The 23,266-nt window shown below is 36.1% G+C and overlaps 1 protein-coding gene across 2 annotated transcripts; it reads right to left on the reverse strand.

Annotated features, from left to right (window-relative positions):
• Positions 1–3,835: 3,835 nt before the first annotated feature.
• Positions 3,836–5,894, reverse strand: LOC149253196 (cytochrome P450 750A1-like). 2 transcript variants are annotated; one of them, XM_089456776.1, is made up of 2 exons: positions 4,767–5,894; positions 3,836–4,522 (listed from the first exon to the last, which is right to left on the reverse strand). In XM_089456776.1, exons 1-2 carry the CDS (start codon positions 5,727–5,729, stop codon positions 3,884–3,886), a joined length of 1,602 nt encoding a protein of 533 aa, XP_089312902.1. In that variant the 5' UTR covers positions 5,730–5,894; the 3' UTR covers positions 3,836–3,883. The 2 variants fall into 2 exon arrangements, with proteins under 2 accessions (XP_089312902.1, XP_089312901.1); XM_089456775.1 differs by having other exon boundaries at positions 4,749–5,891.
• Between the last annotated feature and the right edge of the window lie 17,372 nt (positions 5,895–23,266).

Here is a 23,266-nt window from a genome sequence, read left to right on the forward strand (position 1 = left end):
CTCTGCATGTTGAATGTGAGCTTCACAATTCCGAGTTTAAACTTCATTGGAAAACCCTAAGGAAGGTAAGGGTTCAGGCATTTGGACCTGGCCGAGTCTACGGACTTTGGGCTAAGGAGTGCAAGGGGGTCGTTGTTTTCATTCAGAAGGTGCCTCACACTCTGGGAGGGTTCTTGATTTTCTCTGAGTATTGGCTTGGGTTGTGGATTCATGTTGTGGTGCAGTGCAGTCTGGTGCTACCTATGTCCTTTTGTCCTCCTATTAAGTTTAAGTTTGATTGTCTATTGGTTTTCTGTATTGTTGTTACTCCAGGTCTGCCTAAGTCGCTTCTCCCTCCGGCCTCTGCACAGTGGGTTGGGTCTCGAGTGCGGGTAGGTGAGAGCAAGTCGACGAAGGGTGGTCTGACTCTGTTCATCATGGTGAAGACTCCTCCTGGTGGTGGTGCCTCTGGGCACAAAGGTTGTGGTCGCAAGAACCAGGGTGGAAAGGGAAAGGAAAAAGGTTTGACGTCTAGCAGGCCTCCACGCCAATGTGGAAGGAAAATAGATGCTCATATTTTGCAAAACACCATTCAGGCCTATTATGAGGGGACCTCGACTCAGGTAAAGCATCTGATTTTGACCTGGGAGGTTGAATTAAACTTGAAAGCCGAGATTGAGCCGTCGACGGAGGATTGGAGTGATTTGATACCTAACCCTGGTTACAATCACGGTCTCCTCACTCTGTATAAACAGTATGTTCATCTTTTTTGGCTTATGAAATGTGTTGTTGCTAAAACAATGGCTTCCTCTCTCAATATTGCTGCGAATGCGGATCCTAATTGGTCTCAGAGACATTCATAAAGAAGTCCAGTTAACTCAACTCCAACTGCAACACTAGAATGCTCGCCTTGGTTGCATTGAGCGCCACATTCCTTGCTTGCCTCAATCCGAACTACCAAGCTCAAGTGCAAAAGATCCTGCTTCGGTGGAATTGTCAGATGACTAGCTGATGGAAAGTCTTATTTGATGTTTTTTAGCTTATGTTTTGATGTATATGTCAGGTAACATTTATGTTTATAGTTTTGTGTCTAGTAGATGGTTTCCAGACTATAAGTCCTATAAGGCTTTGATAGACAGACTCAGACTATTTATGTTTTAGATGACATATAATGCGATTCGATGGCCAATAGACCTAGTTTCCCACTGGGCAAGTTGAGGCCACCGAAGATTTCTTATGTTTGTAACATGCTTGATTATTGAAATGAATGAATAGATAGGTACTACCAAGCTTACAAAAAAAAATTTGAAATGCTTTCATCACATCTGCTAATGAAAATCAATGATCTATTGGAATACTTTTTAACAAGTTCACTTCAAACCCTAATTATATATATATTTTTTACAATACTTGCAAAAGGTTATTTCAATTCAATACAAGTCCTAGGCGCGATGCCTCATTAGCCAAATACACACATGGTTTGCTCCTGGTCTTTACTACATTTGACCTTTAGCCAAATACGAACAAGGTTTTCTCTTGGTCTTGACTGCATTAAATAAGTTGAGTGAGATAATTCTCACTTGATAAGGATATTTAAACCTTGGTAGTGGGTATGTGACATTTTACTCTACTGATTAACTGATTTTCTCTACCAACCAACCAAAACCTGTTAACAATATGCTTAACTAACTATACACCTTTCTTTAACTACTATTACGAGCACACTAATTTGAATTCACTTTATTGACAAAATAATATGACATCTTTTATGTGTGAATATCTGAATTTAAATTTAAAATTTGAGACTGTAACATGCTTGATTAAATCTATCTGACCTGCATCTATTCACCTATCATTAATTAGTATTGTGGTAGTTTACTACATCCTGCGTTGAAATTGTTGATCGTGCCACACCGCCTTTCCACATATATCAAAACATAAAAACCAACACATTAATTTTATTTTCAATTTTAATTTTCTTTTATTTTGTTGCAATGTTCTTTTTCAAAAAAAATTGAATAGAAAAACAATATATCCGGCTACAAAATAAATTACTATATAAATTAAATTATATAAGATACTGTTTATCTTTGTCCCTATATTATTTAATTTATATGACGCTTTTATATACACCATTAAGTTAGTCTTTTGGTCATGTGTGCTTAATTAATCTTTTAATTGTTACAAGAAAATCCAATTTATATTATCTTTAATTTTTGAGTCCTGTGTCATTGCATGTTATAACATGGCATAGTTATGTAGCATAATGCTCGACTGTTACAAAGTTTAGATAATTTAAATTATTTTTTTACGGAGTGTTTTCAAATTTCTAGGCTTTCAAGAATCTTTATACTCATTTTATCTTTAACATGTTTTTATTAATTATACAAAATAAAATATTAATTTTGAAGTATTTTATAGAAGTTTTAATAAATGTGAATGGTTTCTGGTTTTTCAATTGGATGTAGGAACATTTATTAAGATCAATAGTTAAGTATATTTTTAAAAAATAATTGAAATTATTACTCTTTTTATGACAGATTATTTAATATGTATAGACTCGAAGATCTAATTTTCCAAATTAGACATGTCATAAATCGCAAACTTACATATAAGGCCATGGAAAATTGTCTAAATGAAATTTTTGTCATAATTCACACCATGAATTAAAAAAATATTTTTGGTGTGGTAGTTATGTAGTGTAAGGGTTTGGTTATCCCAACATAAATGCCAAAAAAATTGGCATAGTTACTTTCATATATGTGTGTGGCATACCTATGTGTCTTATTGGTAGTGATTGTTATATGTCTATCTTGGTTGTCTCCAAAATGGTCATTTACATACTTCTGAGCAGTTTGATTATCCAATGCAAATTATGTTTGTTGAGGTTTTGACTTGGATCATTATTGTAGCTATTTCCATCTTATAGACATTCTCTACTTCATGTAGAGATTTGAAATTATATTTTTTGAGGTTTTGAAGTGAGTCATTATTATGATTATGTTTAGTTTGATAGACTTTCTCTACTTTATTCTAGTTAACAGATTGAATAACACTTATGTTTTTTTTATTAACAATACTTTTATATTTATGGTGGTTTGGATTAGGTTTATTATTGTAGTGATATTTCATATAATCTATTAGGATATCTCCACTAATATATCACATTTTTAATTTTATTGATTTTTTAAATAATGATTTGTTGGTTAATTTATTTTAAGAATATTATTATTTATCAATTTGTTTTAAAATGAGATTTTTAAAGTCAAAGGATGTTAATTTGGTAGATGATTCGTTCTCCCCATTACAATTTTCCCTTCACACCAATGACTATGAAATTTAAAGAACGGTGAATGAGAACAGTGCACCGTACCACGTGCAATAGACAATGAGGAGCTCGGATATCATCTAACCTACCCTTCTCATTCTCATTTCGTTGGAGCATTTACAGAATGATGAATTCCGCTCGCTGCACACGGTAAGGGGGGGAGGAGTGCAGGATTTTGAAGAAAGGCTTATCTACGACAAAGGGAATCGTACTCCCTTTCTTCTCTCCATTAATATTTCAGTGTCTTCCACATGTCTACTCACGCAATCTCACTCCATTAATGAACACTCTGAGTAATTAGTAAAATGGGTTGGTTTGTATTTTTTTCAATAAAGTCAAATGGTCACTCATTATGATTATGATAAGGTTGGAAGAATACCTCAACCTTTCTCCTAACTTGTAGTTGTTCTTGATATTATATTCATTGATTCCTGAAAAAATGATGCTGAATCTTTACCCAAATTGCTAAATCACTCCAATTCATCATGGTTAAAAGAAAATATCTTGACATATTCTTTATTAATAAAACCATACAAATTAGGTACCACAAACAGATACTTGTCAGCATACATACAGTCAAAGACCTTCCCTCCTCACTTTTGGAAAAGCAAAGAGTGGAAAATGTCTTGATATAGAAGACCCATCTTCTTCTGTCATATTCAGCTCTGATGGATCACCATCTACTCTCCAGTCAAAAGAGTGCAGCAGCTGAGCCAGTGCAAGCTCAATCATGGGAATAGCCATGGTGGCCCCTGGGCACCCTCTCCTCCCTGCTGAGAAGGGAAGCATCCTGAAATCTGATTGACCTGTCACTAAATCCATAATATTATCATGCTCACCCAATTCATGCATGAACCTCTCCGGCTTGAAATCCAAAGCATCCACCCCCCACACATTGGGATCCCTTCCAATAGCCCACACATTCACCATTACTGTTGTTTTTTTAGGTATATTGTATCCGCATACGGTCGCGGTCTCTACAGATTCATGGGGAAGCGCTAGCGGCACCGGTGGATGTAATCGCAGCGTCTCTTTCACAACACATTGGAGGAACTTCATCCTTAGCACATCGGATCCGTTTACTTTGCCACGTTTTCCGACCGTGGATTCTATTTCTTCCTGCAACTTTTTCAGGACATGGGGATGTCTGAACAGCTCACTCATCGTCCATTCTAACGTGGATGCCGACGTCTCCATTCCAGCGATGAGTATGTCCTGTACAGACCAATGGGAAAATCAATGTAATTTTGAATTGCTGAACTTCATTTAATTGCATCTAGATTCAGGGGATTCTATGAATATTTTGAAATTTGAAGGACAGGGCAGAGTGTAGTAAAGAGGGATGTCAATTATGTGACCTTCCAAAAGATTTCCTAAATTTACAATAATAAAAACATCGATTGAACGGTTTAACTCGATTTAAGATTTCCTAGCTACATACAAACATAATCGATTTAACTGTTTCCCGTCTGGCTTTGGTGTCTCCCTTTATATGATTGCTATCGGCTGTCATCTGCAGCAACACATCCACGAAATCTTTAACATCCTCCGCCTCCGCCTCTGCCTGACCGTCGCTGGAGGGCGCGGCGGCCTGAACATGAAGATGTTCGTCTATAATTTTCTCAGCGAAGGCGTCGTATGTTTTGCTTATTTCCACCATACGCCCCTTGATGCCTTGCAAGTCCATCCAGTCCAAATAAGGAATGAAGTCTCCAATGTTGAGATCTCCTGCAGTAGCTGACAACTCTAGTAACAGGTGCTTAAATCCTTTGCCATCAGCGCCCATGTCATCCTCAGAAACTTTCCTCCTGAACAGTATTCGAGAAATTATATTGGAGGAGAGGGTGAGCATGGCCTTACTCACATTCACAGCAATTGTGCCGCTCTGGCTCTGCTCCCAAATGGACCGGGTCATCGCAGACACCTCTTCCTCTCGCACATGTTTGAAGGACTGGATTCTCTTAGAGGTAAAGAGTTTCAACACGCAGAGCTTCCTCACTTGCCTCCAATAATCTCCGTAGGGAGACAGTAGCATACCCTTGAAATTGTAGGATAAGTACTTCCCAGCTGCTGTTGCAGGTCGGCTGGCAAATATGGAATCCTGAGTTTTCAGAAAGTGTTTGGCTGTTTCGGAAGAAGAAACTACGACGGTGGGGACAGAGCCCAAGCGGAGAAACATGATGGGACCGTATTGGTCAGCGAGGTCTCTCAGAGCATGATGGACAGGCTTCTTCAATTGGTGGAGATTTCCGATGATTGGCCATGGATGGGGTCCTGGAGGCAATCGTCCTCCGTTCCTTCCACCCTTGTGCTGCAATATCCAGTATAACAAGAAGAAAATGAGAGCCCCATATCCAGCCGTTGCCCTCCATGTTGTAGGCAGAGGCGGAGGAAGAGTTTGAGGCAACCAATGAAAATCCATAACGAACTTTCCTCTATCAGGTCTGCAGGGCCAAAAGAAAGATGGCTCCCATATTTAAGCGATCCGGGATTCCTTGCAGTCAACTAGTTTGAAGGTCGTGCCTGGAAAGTCACGGCCGATGCACATCAGGGCACTATATTTTTCACAAATAAAACGACAATCTATTCGTCAGATCGACATTGCTATTATTTTTCCTTCCTTTCTTTTTAATACGAATCTACTTAATTTTTTCTTTCTTTTCTTTTCAAACCCTCCTGCCAGCGCTATTTTTTTTCTTTCTTTCTGTCTTTTTAATACAAATCTACTTAATTTTTCTTTCTTTTCTTTTCAAACCCTCCGGCCTTTTTTGACTTTTATGTATACGACCCCTTATCTGGCATTGATAGCTCTATAATTTATTATTTGCTCTCAATATTATTACTATATTTGCGCATAGGCAGGCTATATTGCAGTTATCTATGATGAATATTAGGTATATTCAAATCCGCCTCCCATTTCTGACTGTTAGGTATACGAAATGGTAGCTATATAATTTATTATTTGCTTTGCAATCTTATTAAATCTTTGAGGTAATATTAGGTAAAAAATAAAATGGTTGGTCATTGTATAATTTTTTTATAAAAAAAATGTCTTTTAAATATAATATATCTTTTAATTTTTAAAATTTGATTTTTTTCAATTTTTTTTTATTGTTAAAATAGGTTAATCACTCTCACATGAGGAGTTGGCTAAAACTAAAAAGTCAATTTACTAACTCTTGAGAGCTAACTATTGGAGTGTTGAGTCAAGTGGAGTTAAGTGATAGACTACTTTTAGTATGTGGTTGCATGTCAAGATATTTTAGGCGAGTAGTTAGTCAGAAAAGATAAATACCCTTCACTGGATTTATTGTAAGAATCAAATTTTGTGTGATCAATAGAATAGTCGCAGCTCGTGTATTTTGTATATGGAATTTTCCTTTTGATTCATCTGTCTTTCCAAGAAATTGGTATCAGAGGTTGTTTGACTTCTTAAATATGTGAAGTAAAAGAACAAAGTGTTGGAAGAATGTATTATTAAAGTTTTTTATAAAGCTTTTTAAATAAGTTTTTTATTAAATTTTTTTATAAAGCTTTTTAAATAAGTTTTCTTTAAAAAGGAGAGATCTTTATTTATAAAAGGGTCTTCAAAATAAAAATGATTTTTTAAAGTTTTTTTTAATAAAAAAAAATTGGAATTTATTACAAAAAAGAATGTTAGGGTTTTTCAAACAATGTTTTTAGATAGGTATGTCTTTTTAAAATTTCCAGTCCCAGATTCCACCTTTTACAAGGAGAGATTATTATTGTGTGGGCCACTAAGATGGCAACCACTTTGCAGGCACATGATGTTTGAGATTATGTCCAGTTTTGGTTTTCAAAACCTAAGAATGAAACAAAAGAAAGAGCTCTCACTAATGCAGAGAGGCAACAATGAAAGAAGGACAAAAGGAAGAATACACAAATGTTGCAACTTATCCAACAAGGAGTGGCCCAAATAGTGTTCCAGAAGATTATGATCACGTCTTCAGCAAAAGAAGTATGGGATACTTTGGCAACAAACTATAAAGGTATGGCCAAAGTCAATATTGTTAAGTTGTAGAATACTAGGAGAGATTTTGAAAGTCCGCACATGAAGGAGATAGAGGACAACGATTCTTTCATGAATCAGGTCATAACTGTCATAAATTAGTTAAAGATTTATGGTGAAGAAATTAAAGACCAAACAGTGGCTAAGAAGGTCGTGAGATCTTTGTCTACCAAATTTGATGTTGTGGTAGCAGCAATAGAAGAAGCCAAGGATTTTGCATCATTGGCAATTGATGAGTTGATGGGATCACTTCTATCACATGAGGCAAGGATAGACAAAAATAAAGATTCCACTTTAGAAACCGCTTTCAAAGCCATGTTTCTATTTCAAGAGACATAGGTCGAGGCAAAAGTGGATCGAGGGGCAGAGAACGAGGCGGAAGATATGGTGGTCAGAGAGATGACCGAGACGAGCATGAACATGAAAGTGAAAGCAACTACAGAAGCTACACCAATAATAAAAGAGTTGAAAAATCAAAGGTGAGATGTTATTATTGCAATAGATTTGGTCACTATGCTCATGATTGCAGGAAGAAGAGAGTTGATCAAGGGAACTAGAGAGCTAATGTCACTACAGAGAGTGTTAACTCCATGTTCCTAGCTTGCCATACCATACATGAACCTTCTGATAGTATGTGGCTACTAGATAGTGGTTACAGTAACCACATGATAAACAACAACAATTTGGTTGCATATTTGGATCAATATGTGAAAACAAAGGTAAAGTTGGGGACTGACAAAATTGTGGATGTAGATGGCAAAGGAGTGGTCAACATTCTAACCAAGCAGGGGGAACTGAAGACGATCTCAAAGGTATATTATGTTCCTAGTCTCATACATAATTTGATAAGTGTTGGTCAATTGACACAGAAATGATACAGAGTTATCTTTCAAGGTCAAGAATGTGTTTTATATGACAAGCCCCTAAGTAAGCAGCTGATAACGAAGGTGCAAATGACGAGGAACATACTCTTTCCTCTAGTTATGAATTACAATTATCGGGTCAGTTCTTTTACAATTACATGTTCTAATGATTATTGGTTATGGCACTTTCTATTTGGACATTTCTGATTTAAGACTGTTGCAGCAAAAACAGATGGTCAGAGGATTACCTCCAATCAAAGAACCTGCTGGTACTTATGAGTTTTGCATCTTGGGAAAGAAACACTGTGAAATTTTTCCAAAGGGAGTTGCATACCGAGTCAAGCAACCTCTTTAGCTAGTTCATATAAACTTGTGTGGACCTATAAGGACACAATCGATTGGTGGAAGTAGTTACTTCCTCACTTTCATTGATGACTATAGCAGAAAGACTTGAGTTTACTTCTTGAAGCAGAAGTCTAAAACTTTTGCAAGGTTTAAAGAATTCAAATCCTTAACAGAGAACCAAAGTGATCGACAAATGAAGGTATTAACGTCAGATCATGGTGGAGAATATGATTCAAAGGAATTACATGATTACTGTAAACAACATGGAATCAGAAGACAATTTAAAACCAGATACACACTGCAACAGAATGGTGTAGCAGAAAGAAAGAACAAGACAATTATGAATATGGTAAGAAGCATGTTGAAAAGCAAAAACTTTTCTAATGAATATTGGGAAGAAGCAGTTGCATGTGCTATTTATGTGATCAACATATCTCCTACAAAGAGTGTGATGAACAGAGTACTAGAACAAGCATGGTCAAGTATGTCTTGCAGCGTATCTCATCTCATAATATTTGGATGTGTAGCTTATGCACATGTGCCTAAGGAGCAAAGAGGAAAATTGGATGATAAAAGTGAAAAATGCATATTTATTGGTTATAGTGAGTAGTCAAAAGCTTACAAATTGTATAACCCTGTCACAAAGAATACCATAATTAGTAGAGATGTTGTGTTCAAAGAACAAGAGTTATGCAATGGAACTGTAGACATAACAGTTGATGCACAAGTGCCATTGATGGAAGAATATGATGTAGAAGAAATGGAGCAGCAAGAATAACAAGTGAAGACACCAAACAGAGACACACCAACAAGGACTCCAAGATTTTCAGAAAGATGAGAAGTCTGAAAGATATTTATGATGATTTGGATGTTAGTTAAAATTCTGCATTGTTGTCATTCCAACCTTCTTCATATGAAGAAGAAATCAAAGATGAAAATTTGGTGCAAGCCATGGATGAAAAAACTGAAGCTATTGAAAAGAATGATAGATGGGATTTGATTTATTTACCAAATAACAAAAATCTCATTGGTGTGAAGTGGGTGTAGAAGACAAAGTTGAATGAGAAAGGTGAAATTGACAAATTTAAAGCAAGACTTGTAGCAAAAGGGTTGTCGCAACAACCATGAATAGAATTTGGAGAAATATTTTCTCCGGTAGCCAGATTGAATACTGTAAGAGAAGTTCTAGCCATAACAGCTCATAACAAGTGGAAAGTATATCAAATGGATGCGAAATCAGTCTTCTTGAATGGAATTATAGAAGAAGAAGTTTATGTGTAGCAGCCTCTAGGATATGAATTTGAAGGTAACAAGGAGAAAGTTTACAAGTTGAAGAAAGCACTCTATGGACTGAAGCAAATGCCTAGAGCTTGGTATAGCAAAATTGACAGCTACATGATCAAGAATGGATTTTGCAGAAGTAACATTAAACCTACCTTGTACACAAAGGTAAAGGAGCATGGACAGATTTTGATTGTTTGATTATATGTTGATGACATGATTTTTACAGGTGATTTTGAGTTAGATGAATTTAAAGTAGCCATGATGAAAGAATTTGAGATGACAGATCTTGGTCTTGTGAAATATTTTATTTGGCATAGAAGTTGAGCAATTTGAAAATGGAATTTTTACTTGTCAAAATAAATATGCCAAAGATTTGTTGAAAAGATTCAGGATGGAAAATTGCAATCTGTCCCTACACTAGTTGCACCAGGTACAAAGTTAAGCAAGGATGACGAACGATCAAATGGCAATCCAACTCTATTCAAAAGATTGGTTGGCAGCCTCATGTATCTCGCAACTACAAGACCAGATATCATGCAAGGAGTGAGTTTGATTTCCAGATTTATGGAGACTCCAAAAGACACACATTGGACTGCAGGAAAAAGAATTCTGAGATACATAACAGGAACTAGAGATTGTGGCATAATGTTTGCAAGCATAGAAAATAAGGATTTGATTGGATACACAGATATTGATTTTGCAGGAAGTTTGGATGATAAGAATAACACCTCTGGTTATGTGTTTCATCTTGGTTCAGGTGTGATTTCATGGGAATCTAAGAAGAAACCCATTGTGATACTTTCATCAGCAAAAGAAGAATATGTAGCAACAACATCAACAACATGTCAAGCTGTGTGGTGAAGAAGAGTATTTGATGGACTCAAACAGAAACAACAAGGATCAACAACAATATATTGTGACAACACCTCAACGATTGCACCATCCAAGAATAGTGTGTTTCATCATAAGAGCAAGCATGTTGATACTAAATATCACTTTATTAGAGAACTTGTGAGTAATGGAGAAGTTCACTTAAAGCCTTGTAAATCTAGTGATCAATTGGCTGATATATTTACTAAGTCATTAGCAAAAGATATGTTTGAGTTTAATAGAAGAAACTTGGGTGTTGTAAACCTAGCTGAGACATAGACCAATAGGCATGTTTGAGTTGTCATGAGTCATGTCTTAGTTACGGTCACAATTAAGGGGGAGTGTTAAAATAAGCTAATTACTCCCGCATGAGGAGTTGGCTAAAACTAGAGAGTCAGTTAACTAATTATTGAGGGTTGAGTGTTGGAGTGTTGAGTCGAGTGATAAACGACTTTTAGTATGTGGTTGCATGTCAAGATATTTTAGGCCAGTCACTAGTTGGAAAATGTTAAATACCCTTCACCGAGTTCATTGTAAGAATCAAGTTTTGTGTGATCAATAGAAGAGCCAAAACTCGTGTGTTTTGTGTATGGAATTTGTGTTTTTTCTCCTCTGCGTTTTCAACATTTATTAGTTACTATAAATAAGTGATTATTATTATTTTTCATTTTAAAAATAATTATTAAACTAAAATATTTAATTTAAAAATTAAAAAAAAATTGAAATATCACTTAGTAAATCCAGAAATAAGATAGATCTAGGCTGATATTGTAAAATTCGACTTAAATAACATTGGAAATTATTAATACCTTTATGGGTGTGTAACTGAGTTTAGTGGAAAACTCCTTCAAATAGTTCAAGGGAAACACTGTTGTAGGTGCACTTATATATATATATGTTTTATTAGCAATGTCATGCAACGATACAAATACTCTCAAGCATTTCCCAGTGGATTGATATAACTAATTTAAAACTCAAAAATATTTACAGTGGTGATATAGTAATGTTCACACTATAAAAATGTCAGAAACAACTCTTTATTTATCAAAGAATGGAGTGTCAGGAGAACCTGGTTATTTCTCCAGCAAGGCACGTTCAGCTCAACAATCTTTTTGAGGGCAACAAACACACCTTTACGTCTGGGAATATTACAGTCAGCAACACCACGTCCTTTGACTCATCCCAAACCAGATTTAATATTCACCAATGGTCCAACCAATGACTTGGGATGATACGCAGCTCCAGATATGACATTACAACAATCTCAACATACTAATTATGTTCTTGTCAATTTCAATACCACTTGCAGAAGTCGTGGTCATGCCCAGAAATAGGAACTCGGTTTGTGGGAGATTACTTCATGTCCAACATAGTACTTACGGTCTACCTGTGCTCTATTCTTGCCCAACAAAGTAAATATCACACCCTGCTATAACTTATATCTCCCTCCATGAAGACTCACGTCCTTCTTTAGCCACAACAACTCTAGAAAGAGGGTACTCTGTGAATCGTAGCAGTTAGAACACATGGGCATTCATGGAACACCCACACGCAAAGTAAATTAACTTCTAGGTAGTAGATTCTCAATTGCAAGGATATGGGTCTCGTAAAGATTCCCTCCTCACTTCAAGTTCTGTCCAGCAGGGAAGGAATGGAGTTAGCATCTTGTACACGCTCTAGTAATTCGTATAATGACACAGGGGAGTCGTGTTGGAATGGAGTTAGCATCTTGTACACGCTCTAGTAATTCGTATAATGACACAGGGGAGTCGTGCTATCTCTTCTTTCAAACCAGAAACGTGAAGCTCCACACATTTATTTTATGAACAATATTTGTGTTGGCCCCACCATACTGTACGTAGTAGATTTCTATAATTCGTGGGCTCTAGTGGGTAGGAACGTTAACTTTCTACATCACCCTTTCTTCTTGGTGACTCAACTTTATTTCTGGCATTTCATGAAAGTCTCCAACTTATCAACGAAGTAAGAAATACAGTATAAGGATATAAAACAATTGACAAGCTTGAGTACCTCAGTATTTCTTAGAAAATTTGTTCCCCATTGAAACTTAACGGTGAAATCTGAGTGACTTCACTCTCAGACTAGGGGGTCTTCTTGTAACACTGAAGTCTGCTATGGCAGCTAGGGCTTCAAAGCCCTCAACTTCCTCTTCCAACTCTCTCTAAGAGCTCTCTCTTCAAACTCACACAATGTATGAATGCAAGGAGCCTCCTCAATTCCCTTCTTTAATGAGTTTGAGATTGTCTTTTCATCTTCATCTTCCATTTTCTCTTTTCCTCTTCACCTTCCCTTTTTTCCCTCTTTATTTATTTTTTCTTTTTATTTTTATTAAATTCACTTTTATAAAGTCACTTTATGTTACTTTCACTTTATAAAGTTAAAGTGACATCCAACTTGCCTAAGAAATATTTTCGTTTCTACTTCTTTTATAAAGTCTCCTTAGGCAAATTTAAGTCCCCTTATTAATTATTTTACCACTTTAGCCTACGAGAACCACTTTAGGCTAGCGGATTCTGTCATAAGCTTCCTATGGGGACGGGGACATTATAGTCCTCCCCTCTCAATATTACTTGTCCTTAAGCAATTTCAATTTGGGATGTTGATAAGGAGTGGTTATTAATGTCTGCATACCCTCCTCAAGTTCTATAACATGCTCAGAGCCTCTGTCTGGTGGTCTACTTGGAGGAATATCATCAAAAAATTTATGAGGTTTATGAAGTAATACTTGTATGTCATCTGAGTGTGGTCATGGATGCTCTGATTGTCTGTTATCTTTAATAAGGCACTCTACTGCCCACTTGATACCAACGTGTTTCAATATAGCCTCCATGTGGTTGGACGACATGAGATTCGACGGGTATTTATGCATGGCTCTCAAGAATACCCTCGTGCCATCCAATGGATCATTAAACTCCATTTCCATGTTCCATTGATCTGTGGTGTACTTTCCTATGTAATAAATCCATTGACGCCCCAACACCACATTAGCGTCCGACACATCCACTACAAAGAAGTCATTTGTCACTGTATAGTTTCCCATGGTGAGTTGTAGCTTGGGGATGTACCTTTTGCAATCCATATGATGTTTCCCGGGTATGATGACTCTAGAACCATTGAATTCTACTGTAGGAATTTCCCTTCGTTCCACCATTTCTGCATCTATGAAGTTGTGAGAAGCTCCACCATCAACCTGTATTGTCACCTTATTCCTAGCTATAAATCCTCTAACTCTGAATGTATGGTATCTAGGGAATACCAACATAGAGGCAAGAATAGGAGCTTGGCCCTCTGCATACGAGGACTCACCTCCAACTGTTTGGTGCATCTGCCCATGTATTTGTTCTTGTGTTGGTCCATGTACCTGCTCCTCATCATTGTCACTCTCTGATCACACCTCTATGGAGTGGGTCTTGCCCGCTTTTTCTTTTACCATACACTTGTGCCTCAGTGCCCAAGGTTCTTGAAAATTGAAACAAAGTTTCTTCTTCCTCAACTCTTTTCATGTCTCCTCATCCAACTTTGGTTTCTTGGTCTGCTCCTTTTGAAAAAGCTTGACCTCACTACCCTTAGGAGTGAATTTACTTTTGGAAGCCGCATCCTGTAAATCCATGGTTTTATTGATTTCCGCACAAAGTGTGGTGGGTTCAAAACTCTTAATCCATCCACGTAGAGGTTCTGCGAACCCATCTACAAATAGCATCACCAAATTGGCCTCTGAAATATATGTGACCATGACCACTAGTCTCTAAAACTCTACAATATAAACCTCCAGACTACCTGTCTGCTTGAGTTATGCCAACTCTCTAAAATGTATCTCCGGATCCTTCCCGTCAAAGTGCTCAATAAGCCTCTGAGTGAACTATGTGTATGAGATGATGTTGTTATGTCCCAAGGTCACCAACTCATGATACCACCACTCATGGGCCTCTCCATCCAAGTGTAGGGTGGCCAATTTGATAGCCTCCTCCTCTGTCATATGATGCGACTAAAAATAAGTGTCCAATTTTTGCACCCATGATCTAGCTGAGTATTTGGATGACCCATCAAAATAAGGGATGGTCACCTTCCCCAGTTTTTTTGCGTCTCATGATTCTGCCTTGGAAACCTCTGAGATGGTTTGGGCCTGCTCTTTAGCTGAAGATGGAAGAAATCTGTGAAGCTCATAGCAGTGTGGAAATCCCATCCTAGGGATTGATATTATTCCATGTAATCTTCATAAGGGATTCCAAAATCATCCTGCTCTATTAAGTCTTCTGTAGCTTGCTGCACAAATGGAGGCATATTGGGTCTAGCCATTTTTCTATCCGTGCGAGATGGATTTTGTACATAAGTACGGGCTTGATTGATTTCAGCATTGTTGGACCTTTCCCCATTCAATGGTTATTTTCCAGTGGAAGCCCTTATGTGTGTCATACCCTTCATTGCCTCCACTATCTCTAACCCTTTGCCCCCTTCTGGCATTTCTTCACTTTCTGTATCAGGGATATCTTCCTCTAAAGGGGGAGTTGGTTCGTGCTTCCTCATATATGTTTTAATATTCCTATGTATGGATTTTCTTTTATCATGAATTTTTCAACCCATTGTTTTCAAGCCAAACTCACAGGATGAGCCATGATTAAGGCTCTGATACCACTGTAAAATTCCACTTAATAACATTGTAAATTCTTAATACCTTCTTAATACCTTTATGGGTGTGTAACTGAGTTTAGTGGCAAATTCCTTCAAATAGTTCAAGGAAACACTACTGTGGGTGAACTTTATATATATATATATATATATATTATCAACAATGTCATGCAGCGATACAAATACTCTCAAGCATTTCCCAGTGGACTGATATAACTAATTTAAAACTCAGAAATGTTTACGGTGATGTTCACACTATAAAAATGTCAGAAACAACTCCTCATTTATCAAAGAATGGAGTGACAGGAGAACCTGGTTCTTTGTCCAGCAAGGCACGTTCAACTCCACAATCTTTTTGAGGGTTGCAACCACACATTTAAGTCTGAGGAATATTACAGTCAGCAACACCACGTAACACCACGTCCTTTGACTCATCCACAACCAGATTTAATATTCACCAACGGTCCAACCAAAGACTTGGGATGATACACAACTCCAAATATTAGGTTACAACAATCTCAACATGCTAATTAGGTTCTCGTCCCTTTCAATACCACTTGCAAAAGTCATGGTCATGCCCAGAAATAGGAACTCGGCCTGTGGGGGGATTGCTTCATGTCCAGCTTAGTGATTGCGATCTACCTATGCTCTATTCTTGCCCAGCAAAGGAAATATCACACCCTAATATAACTTGTATCTCCCTTAGGGAAGACTCACGTCCTTCTTCAACCACAACAACTCTAGAAAGAGGGTACTCTATGAAACGTAGCAGTCAAAACACATGGGCATTCATGGCACACCCACACGCAGAGTAAATTAACTTCTAGGTAGCAGAGAGACATCTCAATTGCAAGGATATGCATCTGGTAAAGATTCCCGTCTCACTTCAAGTTCTGTCCAGTAGGAAGGAATAGAGTTAGCATTTTGTACACACTCTAGCAATTCGTATATTGACACAGGGGAGTCGTGCTATCTCTTGTTTCAACCCAGAAACGTAAACCTCCACACATTTATTTTATGAATAATATTTGGGCTGGCCCCACCACACTGTACGCAGCATATTTCTATAATTTGTGAGCTCCAGTGGGCAGGGAAATTAACTTTCTACAACACCCTTTCTTCTGGTTGACTCAAATTTATTTCTGGCATTTCATTAAAGTCTCCAACCTGTCGACAAAGTAGGAAATATAAGGATATAAAACAATTGATAAGATTGAGTACCTCAGTGTTTCCCATTAAAGCTCTACGGTTAAATCTGAGTGACTTCACTCTCGCTGCAACACCGAAGTCTGCTATGGCAGCTAGGGCACCAAAGCTTTCAACTTCCTCTTCCAACTCTCTCCAAGAGCGCTCTCTTCAAACTCACACAATGTCGAATGCAGAGAGCCTCCTCAATTCTCTTCTTTAATGAATTTGGGATTGTCTTATCATCTTCACCTTCCCTTTTGTATTTTCCTCTTCACCTTCCTTTTTTTCCCTCTTTATTTATTTTTTTCTTTTTCCTTTTTATTAAATTCACTTTTATATAGTCACTTTATGATACTTTCATTTTATAAAGTTAAAGTGATATCTAATTTGCTTAGAAATATTTTTCTTTCTCCTTCTTTAATGAAGTCTCCTTAGGCAAATTTAAGTCCCCTTATTAATTATTTCACAGCTTTAGCCTAGTTGGAATTGAAACATTTTATTTATAATTCACATTCTCTACATTAAAATATTAAAACATGTCCCCTCATATTTTTTCATATATGCATATATTTAATTATTTTATTATTAATATTTTCTAAAAAATTACATATCAAATTCATATTAAGCATTAAAAGAATTACAAATCTCCCTCGTACATTGAAATAGAAAGTCACTTAGATTAATGGAATAAGAATTCTCTCAATCTTTTTCTTTATATGTTTCATGTAAAAATATTTTACTTAACATGTGTATTGAAATATTTTATTTATAAACCTTGTTAATTTTTTCTTTGCTATTGATAGTTTTAGAATCTAATATATCCAACTCTATATTAAAAATGAAATAAATTACACATCTCCCTAGTTAAGTGGAAATATAAGAATTTTTTTTAATTTAAAATACATTATTTTTCCTATATAAAAAATATATAATTATGTTATTTAATATGGATGTTAAAATATTTTACTTATGGTTGATAGTAAAATAATTTTTTTATTAATATATTTTTGTTTTAAATATGACATGTAGACTGAACGTAAAATGAATTACACATCATGTAATATCAATACTACTATTTCATGTTTACATTTCCTCGAACTAAAAAATAATTATTTTTTTAAACTCATCTCTATATTAAGTAGTGAAGAAATTACATTTCTTCTTCATACTAAAACTTAATTTTCTTTAAAAAAAAAAATTGGTTAGTTTATATTTCCATATAAAACTAGGTAAATTTGAGGTGCAAATTGAAGTATTTTAATTATGGCCGACATTAATTTATTTTATTATTGCTATTTTTAATTGGTTAATTTCTAATATAAATTTACTATTTTCAAATGTAATATTACAAGACAATATCTCTCCCATACTTGACTATAGAGTGCCTTTCAACGCAATCAAAATATTTATTAAAAAAAACAATATGCTCATCACACAAATAACCTCCTTGTAAATATTGTGCACTGCAATATAGAACAAGTTAACTAATGTCTCCTCTCCTATCCTCCTTAAAAAGTTAACCTACATATGGTATTTTTGCCTTTGGATGCTAGTTTCCGTGCCCAATTTCACCTAATCATGTATGCCGTTAAATTCCCTCTTTTCCATTTCTAGAAATGGATCCAGAACACTTGATGCATTGCTTTACTCAACCACAATCATTTGTCACTTAACTCTACTTTGGAGCCAATTCCCAGCTTTGTCATTTTTAATCCAAAAAACTTAATTGCATTTTGTTGCCTGTTTCAGTGCAGTTATATGTCCTCTTATTTCAGTTTAACCATTGGCAAGCCTGTCAAAAGAATTGGTAGCAAATCAGTTCATGAATTTTGTTCAATTTCTTACCTGCATACTTAAACATCTCATGGCCATTCCAAACAAAAAAATAAAATATGGAAAACCCCACCTTGATAATTTGCAAAACCCTTATATATCCTTTTATGAAATTGGGATATGACTTGTTTCGATGCATTGTGTAACAAATGTATAGTGATTTCTCTCAATAATCCCTCAGAAAGGATCAAAATTTAGGGAGTAATCTGTAGAATCTATAATGAAGCTCTTTATAATTCTCTAGAACGCTCTAGCTTGAAGAGCCCACTGGAATGCAGTATAATGAATCTCTTTACAATTCTCTATAACACTCTAGCCTAAAGAATCCATTGGTTGAAAGTAGTATGTAATTTGAAGAAATAATCCTGAAGAATCCACTGGAATGCAATATGTAATTTTTAGAAATAATATTTGATGTCAGAATTAAATATGCTAATGCATTTGAAATATTTTACATGAGTCCTCTAACCTAAGTAATTAAACTAGATAACACCTTTAAAATCTGTAAGTGTTTTACATGATTAATATTATAATTTTCATTAGAATAACAAGTTACAACACCTTTCACTGTGATGTGCCAACTTCTAATTCGAGCAAGATTATTTTTACCCTTACATGCTATATAATTGAGAAAGCTTTGCATATTTGGAATTGAATGTTTTGATGTACATGAATATATATGTTATTTTATGAATTTTTTTCTCTTTTTTCCTATATTTTAAGTCAAGTAGTTTTTCAAGCCAGTTTTATTCCTAGTTCCAATCTAGTGTGATATTTTGGATTTTCCAGTTCTAGTTTGGATCACTTTGTCTTGTACCACATACATTATTGCTTTCCTTGGATGGTTGACGTGGGTTTTGAATCTTGATTAGGGTTGGTGCACTAAGATGACTTTATAAATCAATCTTAAATCTACATTAATTTGTCAACGTGGGATTCATTTTTCTATTTCAAGGTTGCAAGCACTGTTTGTGTGATAAAAATCAGAGATTGGAATGCAGGTAATTAATCCTAACTAATCGTTACAGAAATAAACAATTTCTTAACAACTCATTGACTCTTAAAGATGCAGAACAAGACTTATTCTATGATTCGAAATTGGAAAGATAAATATACTGCAAGCTACTTTCAAACAAAGATCTTAATCCAATCTTCTAATGCCAAAGGAAATCAACCTGAATAATCAAATCCACGCGTATTAAAGGAAATTACCCAATCCTACTAATCACAAGGAATCATTCAAAGCTAGAAGTAATTGCAGAAAGAATATACTAAGAGGGAACAACAATCATATACAACTTACTTTCTGTAAATTATAAAAATGATATTAATCAAGCTATAAGATTTACTGTAACTCAACCTGTAGAAGGAACAACAATGTAAATCTTGACAGTAAAGCATAAAAATCATAATATAAGTGAGCAGCGAATCTTCCAGCAATCGGGCCCAAAGCCTCTAGAAGAAAACTTCTATCGAAACTCAATACACGGATTAAATGGAAAACCTCAATTCCTTCATTAATTGTTAAAAAGGAATTACAAAATCACTTCAAATCTTTAAAGTTCAATCTGCATTTGCAATCTTGCAGGAATTTTACAAATTACAAAGTTTCTTTTTTTTTTCGACTTACTAGCGTTATATATATTCTATGGAATGCTAGCAAAATCAGAGCTTATCCTGAGGATCAGAAAATCCTCAGGATTGTTTGGCTGAACAATCGGATTTCCACATCAATCCTGTATTTTACCTCCGCCATAAGCCTGGCCCGTACCACTATAACAACAACATCTTCCTTTCTTGGCACTGTCATCTTATCCGAAAGGAACAATAATTTTCCAATCTAGTCAACCTGTGGATAAATAAGGGAAAACTTAGGCTTTTGATACTAAAAGCATGTAATTTATTCATATTGCTTTTTATTTTCTTTTCACGGTCTTTCTTTGAGAATGTGTTCAATATGAGAATAAATTCATGAAAACCATATGATTAATCAAGTAAATGAGGAGGAAAAACATACCTTTTTCACGACCCAACATACTCCCCAGCTTACCTTTTTGCATGTCCTCATGCAATAAGATAATTAAGATTCAACTGAGTTAGAGAATAGTAAGATATGTTTCTTCCTTGTAGACCCGAAAACCATTTTTGTCTTTAAGTACGGCAAAGGCTCGAACTTCCTGATATTCTGATAATTCATAATTACAAAAATACCCATAAGGAGGATACCAAATGATAGGGATTCTGTAACGACATCCAATCCAAGTAGGACCCTCACTTAGGACAATGTTACCATAATGGGTGAGTCTAGCTGCAGTTGCCGTAAAGTTTCGGTAGCCAAAGGGTTCTTAGTTTCTGACACTGTTGGGAGAGGCTGTCCATCTTTGCTTTACAACAAGGAGAGTTGTTTCTATAATGTCTTCAAAATATTCCAAACCTAACTTGATAGTGTATGTGTGGATGGGGCCCGAGGTGGACACAACTCCTTCCTTTTCCATAAACCTTTTATGTTGTACCCAAATCTGCAGGGACAATGTAGGTTCACCTCTTACCCAAAGATCTAGACCACTTTCTCTCCTCTGGAAGGTATCGTGACCCTTAGCCCATTTGAGCTAGAACTGGATATCCCCGACGAAGGTGATAGGATTGGCATCCTTGTCATCTTCCAAGAAAAAAATGTGCAAATATAATTCACATAATTTTTTTTTTTACATCCTTACTCTGCTTCTGATAACATTTAATAAAATCAAGAGTAGAACTAAACTCAAAAGGTTAACCAGATCTAATAGACTTAACTTTTAATAGCAAATATCGTTCAAGCAGAAAAAGTGCATAGTTCATAGTAGGTGACCTATAGGCTAGTGCATATGAATAAACAAAACAAATAATTTTGATTTGTTCCAAATCTTTCTGATATTGTCCTTGTAGTTCCTCCACTTTCTTCCATTCTTCTCTAAGGATGGCATAGGTTTCATCCTCTATTGTGGTCAAGTCATTAATTTTTTAATAACTCCTGGTATTTATTCAAAGACACAAATTCTTGTTGATGTTGCAGTAGTACTTTCTGTAACTCTGCTAGTTCTATCTTCAGTTTTCGAATAATTGCCTTTACTACCAAAGGGGGTATAAGGAGGTATGCCCTCCGTCTGAGTAGCTACCAGTTGCTACCAACTATGTTTGAATGGCTACTTATGTTGTTACCATAGGAACAGAAAGGTCTGTTTGAACAACTGCTTCTACTATTGACATAGGGACACAAAGATTTGTCTGAAGATTTGTCTGAGAGGTTGTCTCTATCAGTTCCACAGAAGAACAAAAATATGTTTGAGTTTCTATGAAACTAGTACAGACATCCTCAGTCTGAGTCCCTGCTGGAAAGGTATTGATGTTTTCCATTTGTATCCCCATGGAATTAAGAGAATTCCCACTCTGGGTTCCTATTAATTTTGACTCCATTTCTTTCTTATGAATTTTCTTAGAGTCTCTTAGCCATTTTCTAAGCTGCTTAATTTTTCTTTTTAGCTTCTTATTTTCTTTATCCATCAATTCCAACCTATGATCATCTCACCTCTTTATTCTTATAGTAGGTTTATTTACAGGGGAAGAAGGAACAACAATAACATTCTCCAAAATAAAAGTAGTTTCAAAATTGTCAGGATCATGTTCGAGTAATATTGTGTCTCCTGAATTAGCCTCTGACTCATCAGCATTGTCAGGGTTTGGTTCAAGTAAGGTCATATCTCCAAAATTAGCTTCTGGCTCCTCATCATTATTAGGGTTTCATTTGAGTGGGGTTGTATCCCCTGAATTAACTCCAGGCTCCTCAATGTTATTAGGGTTTTGTTCAAGTGAGGCTATATCCCTTGAATTAGCCTCATGCTCCTAGGTTTCAGCTGGAGAAAAATTATGTCCTTCCAATTCTTGCATATCTCTGTCATTTTCAGAAGAGGGTAATGTCTCCGTGTGGTGAGAACTATGAGGAGAAATGGTAGGGATAGGAGTAGGGAATTGTTCTTGTAAATTCTCAAACTAGCCCGGCTCCTCAAAGAGAGTTACCAAATTTTCTAAGACCCAAGCCGCCTCTTCTTCATAATCCTGGGGAAAAGAAACTCGTTGGGTATCAGGGGATCCATGGGATGGTCCCACCTCATCTATGGCTAAACTAATGCCTCTTTGCTGGGCATTTCACTTAGACCTTCTTCGTTTAACAAGAATAGATTTTGAGACAAGGGCTTTCCTTTTTCGTCCCCTTTTTGGGGCTTATACCTCCATGGTCTGATGTTTTTCCTCAAGTTGGGTGTGTTCAGGAATTCCTTCCAGGAGTAGTGCATCAGAGCTTATAAAGTTGTCCTAGGTTAACTATGATTGAGTTAGTTCCTTGATGACCATTAATTCAATTAGGCCATGATGACTGACTGTAGCTTGTGGTTTCTTAGATTTCCTTACTCTACTATCAACTTCATGCAATAACATGCTTAGGAAAAATGGAAAATTAATTAATATAATTTTCTTTAATGTTGCTAACAATTTAAGGTGCGGAGGTGTTACCACATCATGGTGACTGTCGCATGTGATATATTTCTAGATAACCTTTTCCATTTCACACCATGGCTCGCTCAGAGATGTAGGACATATACCTTTGCCTTTCCACACTAATTCCTCATAAGGATCCTTGAAAAATTCTACAACTTCATGGAATATCATGTGCTTTTATACCCATTTTATGCCTTCTGTAGGGAGGCCTGTGACCTCTGCCATAATGGCTTTAGTTACTGCTATGGTCCCACCTTTGAAAAGTGTGCTCTCATTCTTTAGATTCTGCAAGAATTCCAGAGCAATATCATCGTTAAACCCTTGCAGCCGAGTAAGATATTGTACCCATCCTGCACGTTCTAAGATGTC

This window comes from Pinus tabuliformis, chromosome 7, assembly GCF_031772625.1.
Source record: "Pinus tabuliformis cultivar Carrire ecotype Pingquan chromosome 7, CPIR1, whole genome shotgun sequence".
NCBI lineage: Eukaryota > Viridiplantae > Streptophyta > Pinopsida > Pinales > Pinaceae > Pinus > Pinus tabuliformis.

Coding starts and splice junctions, on each gene's coding strand:
- LOC149253196 (XM_089456775.1), bottom strand. CDS start 5,729: ATGGATTTTCATTGGTTGCCTCAAACTCTTCCTCCGCCTCTGCCTACA. Junction 4,523..4,748: donor CAGTTAAATCGATTATGTTT/GTATGTAGCTAG, acceptor TGGTCTGTACAG/GACATACTCATCGCTGGAAT.